Below are 4,584 nucleotides of genomic sequence, written 5' to 3'. Positions count from 1 at the left end.
AATCCTTTACTTAGAGCTCATTGGCCTGCACTAAGGAAGAAAAGCAATGAACAGTATACCCAAGGGGAAGTTGAATTTTTAGCGAAAAAAAAACAAAGTTGGAAACAAACTTCCCCTAAAGCCACGAAGCCGTGCCCCACTGTTGCCACCTGATGTCTCCTTGCGCCATTTTTGTCGGCAGCGCGCCTTTTATTTCGTTCCACACGGTGGGCCCCATTGGGCAGTGGGAAAGGGAAGGGAGAAAGGGCGCGCAAGAGGTGGAAAAATTTCACCAGGTTAGGTTTCTCCTCTGTTTTGCCTTCCGCCGCCAGGGTAAAACAAATCCCCCTCCTCTCCCCAAGATTTCCCCTCCAGCCACCGCGCCGCGCCCAGCCCCGCCGCTCCCTGCCACTCCGTCCCGCCGCACGACCCCTGATCCTCTCCACCAGGTCACGCTCCGGTTCGATGCGCCCCATCGCCCGGCCCTTGGCACTCCCTGCCCGGCCATGCTCCGGCCCGATCCGCCCCATCGCACGGCCTCTGCTCCTCCCCGCTCGGCCAGATCCGCCCATACCGCATCTTCATGCCCAGCCATGGCGGCGTGCGTTGATCCATGGCTGCGACGGGTGGGGTTTCCATGGCCACGCCGACCGGTGCGATGGCATCGCACCACTAGTGTCGAGGAAACCGTGACACCCTTGGTGGCTGCGCTGCCGGTGGACCATAGTGACCGCCGGAGAACACTGAGGGCGAGTTCTCGAGCTCGAGCACGAGGTCATCCTGGGGTCATAGAGAGCCTCAAGGTATGGATAGACGTCGCCCTCTTTCTTCGCTCCCTGTTGTTTATTTAGAGGATCCCCTTCAGTCCTTCACCTGTTCATTGGTTGATGATTGGGTCCTATAGCTGGTACGTGGTATGCCATTGGTGGATTTGGCAGAACATAGTTAGTCGGTAGTTGATAAGAGAATTTCATATTGCAAAGTTGCCCACTATTAGTTAGAGTATATCACATGATTTACCTGCATTAACGTGATGCTATCAGCATGTTATCTATCTCAATACATGTAAAATTGAGCAGTCTGAATTTGTGCCCATGATAATATAGTTAACTAAGATACTTTTGGAAATGTGCTCATGTCCTGGATCTTCGGTGATGAGACCACCTCAAGTTCTGGTATATATCCAACAAAAGTGCATACATATGAAAATGCATGAATACGAGTGAGCCAATCAACCATTTAAATTCTGGTCAAAATGTAGACATTTAAATGTATCAAGTAGGATATATTCATGCAGTCTATCTATTGGTTATTATAGAATGCATTACTGTTTGACAGTGTCTTCCAGTCTCTTTTTGCCAGCTATTTGTAATGCAAACTTGTATTGTTGGCTTTGCTGTTTATATTTCTGTACACATAGAACTGATAAATGTAGCTACTTACGACGTGTTGGTTCATAGTTGCTACACTTCTGTAGTGTCATTTATACGTTTACTGCTCATGTTCACTGTCATATATACTCCTACTGATCAGCATATATAGTTAGGTAAATAGATTCTAGTCTTGGTCCTCCTGGAAGCTTGTGCCATAGCATGCCCAACTGTTTGAAGTTTGTTCTTAGAGCTAGCTACCCGTAATCTTCAGGCATATTGTCCAGATGTTTAAGTTTAAAATAGTCCAGTCATCTAGCTATACAAGTTGTAAACTTTGTTGTTAGAGTTAGCTAGACAAGTGTAAGGATCATAAGAATTTCTATTTGGCCTTAAATAACAGGCTCACCATGGCATTTACCATTATACTGATATTTCCCGTAAAGTTTGCCATCATACTAATTTCCTATTTTATTTGTCTTCTCCATGGAGCAGTTGCATTAAAGTTTCAATTATTATTGTATAGGTGGAGGAGATAGCTGAAGTCGGGGGTGCTGTTGATGGTATAAAAGGCGTTAATAAAATGGAGTTTTCTGAAGAACAGAGGAGAAAATATAGAAAGGTCAGTGGAAACTACTTCTGCAGCACAACATAATTATCTAGCACTAAAAACCATCCAACCTACTTTGTGCTGATGTTCCTATCCTTCAATATCTCCTTTGTGCTTTTTGTAATTGCTTGTTTCAATTTCTTAGTTAATTTATTGCTTGGTACAACACCTAGTTCCTCCTAGTTCGATAGAGTTGTTTGTTTTGTTCCTGGTGGGTGCATAATATGTCAAATCTCAAATGGTATTTTATAGCCGCATGCCTACTTTGATAAAATTCTGACTGCAAACATTTACTCTGCATACTAATGACATCGTTGTGATGCTTTTAATCCTTGTATCTATGTACTATGCCTGATTGTTCTCTATTGCTCAGTACCTATTTATTTTTTAAGAGAGCGCCACTCAATACTATGTGGTCGTTCTCTAATTCAGTTGCAATACAAGTGACATGACTTCTTTAAAGCCGAGGGTTGCTAATATGTTGTACGTCATGTTATTTTTTCTATTGTAAATATTACTGAAATGCCTGGTGTATAGGTAAGAGAAGAAGGTGATGCAAATGCTATAAAACTTTTGCGACATTATATGAAAAAAAAGACACGAGGCTGCTGTAAGGTAACTGGTCATGTTACTATTTGGTGTGAGACCAGTCTTTTTCTTGCTCAGCTTTATTTGTTATGTTTCTATTGGGTGCTCTAATTTACATTCAACGCTGGGATTTTCTTCTCTCTTACCTGACATAGTATTACACAAGGAATACTCTCAGTACGTCTGTCACATATGTTTTCCTGTTATGAACTTATGATGGTGCGAAGTAGTTGTAATACAAAGTAAAACATGTCATTTGAGTTAAACTATAGGCAATATGAAACTTCCATGGTTTTACCCAATGATTACTAGTCTAATAGTCTCAATCTAATTGTCAACTAGCTTCTTCATGTAGACTAGCTCGCTGAGTCGAGCGATGGAGCGACTAGTCGTCGACTAGTCTAGATTAGTCTGGTGGCTCAATTTGCGAGGGATAAGTGAGCAGAGCTCAGCCCGCAGGAAAAAAAAACATTGCAACCCTAGCTTTCCAGACTCGCTCCACAACAAGTCGCCTCACCTGGGGCTAGGCCGCCACCACTGCCCATTGCCCGCCACTGCCGCTGGCGGTGGCCAGGAGCATTACAATGCTCTCCCTTCCTTATTGGTTCCGCTCCTTCCCTGGATCCACGCCCCTTGCTGCTCAATTTTTATTGTATACTCCCTCTGTCCCAAAATATAAGAGCGTTTTTGACACTACACTAGTGTAAAAAACGCTCTTATATTATGGGACGGAGGGAGTAATATATAGTATGTACTACATTGCATACTAGGTATTAGTAGTTAATTACTATAAGTTGAGTACTACAGTACCATGTTGACTAGTCCAGCAGTAGTCTAGACTAGTCACGATTACTCTATGAGTCTCAACCTCGGCTCTCGACTCGTCGACTCCTTGACTCGTAATTCTTGGTTTTACCTCGAAGTCAAATCACCATTTTCTTTTACTTACACTTACTAATTGTTGTTGCCAATATACCTTTACTTACAACTAAGTGCTAAACTGCTTGTCATCACTAATTTCAGGACCATAATGTCACTTTGATGCTTCTTCCAAGCTTTTGACTCTGGTGGCACCTGACCCAGATGCTGAAGGGATGTTCGGCTTCTTTTCATGGCATCTAGAACTTCCTTACTCAATTTGTCACACATCTCAGGAAGCCAACAGCTTGGGCAGGGCTTGACGCTTGAAGACCATGCATCTTCTGCAGTGCATGATAGATAACATGTTACAGTTCTTTTGTAGTAGTAGATACCTGACCAACAGTGCTAGTCGTTCCAAATTTCGCAATAGTTTATTTTTTGAATTCTGGCGCTAAATTGACCATGAGCCTGATGTATGTGTTTGTTGATAATATGATGAATTTTGGCTGCAATTTATAAATTTTAATTATGGCACAGAATCTAATTATTTAAATTATGTTGGACATGAATTTCAATTTGAAATGTGTATTTGTATATGAAATATATGAATATATGTATCCCTATGGTATTATTTAAACATCTAGTAGGGAAAGAATTGTAGGGGAAGTAGTGGGGTGTCACAATTCATATGGACCCCATGGTCTTTCCCTAGGGTTTGTGCCCCTAGGTAAAGAGAGTTTCCCTAGAGCTTGCCACATGCACCCTAGGGAAAGAGTTCTTTCCTGACTATACTACACCTAGGGTTCTTTACCTAGGGCAAGCTCTAGGTAAAGTCTTTCCCTATGGTTTTTTGCATTTCACCTAGGGTATATGGCTCTAGGTAAAATGTGGATTTCTAGTAGTGCTTGTATATTCCAATGATGGGCTTCCTCAAAATGCCCTAGGTCTTCGTGAGCAAGCAAGTTGGATGCACATTGTCGGTGTCAAAACCGGCGGATCTCCGGTAGAGGGTCCCGAACTATGCGTCTAGGATCAATGGTAACAGGAGGCGGGAGACACGATGTTTACCCAGGTTCGGGCCCTCTCGATGGAGGTAATACCCTACTTCCTGCTTGATTGATCTTGATGATATGAGTATTACAAGAGTTGATCTACCACGAGATCGTAGAGGCTAAA

General features: G+C 42.8%; 1 protein-coding gene across 2 annotated transcripts; it reads left to right on the top strand.

Moving 5' to 3' along the window:
* The first annotated feature begins 264 nt into the window (after positions 1-264).
* On the top strand, positions 265-3,977 carry LOC125516922. 2 transcript variants are annotated; one of them, XM_048682184.1, is made up of 4 exons: positions 269-782; positions 1,876-1,971; positions 2,497-2,574; positions 3,571-3,977. In XM_048682184.1, exons 1-4 carry the CDS (start codon positions 486-488, stop codon positions 3,607-3,609), a joined length of 510 nt encoding a protein of 169 aa, XP_048538141.1. In that variant the 5' UTR covers positions 269-485; the 3' UTR covers positions 3,610-3,977. The 2 variants fall into 2 exon arrangements, with proteins under 2 accessions (XP_048538145.1, XP_048538141.1); XM_048682188.1 differs by lacking the exon at positions 2,497-2,574 and having other exon boundaries at positions 265-782.
* The last annotated feature ends 607 nt before the right edge of the window (positions 3,978-4,584 follow it).

This window comes from Triticum urartu, chromosome 1 (assembly GCF_003073215.2).
Source record: "Triticum urartu cultivar G1812 chromosome 1, Tu2.1, whole genome shotgun sequence".
In the NCBI taxonomy this organism is placed as follows: domain Eukaryota; kingdom Viridiplantae; phylum Streptophyta; class Magnoliopsida; order Poales; family Poaceae; genus Triticum; species Triticum urartu.
This window is presented reverse-complemented; position numbering and strand designations above follow the sequence as displayed.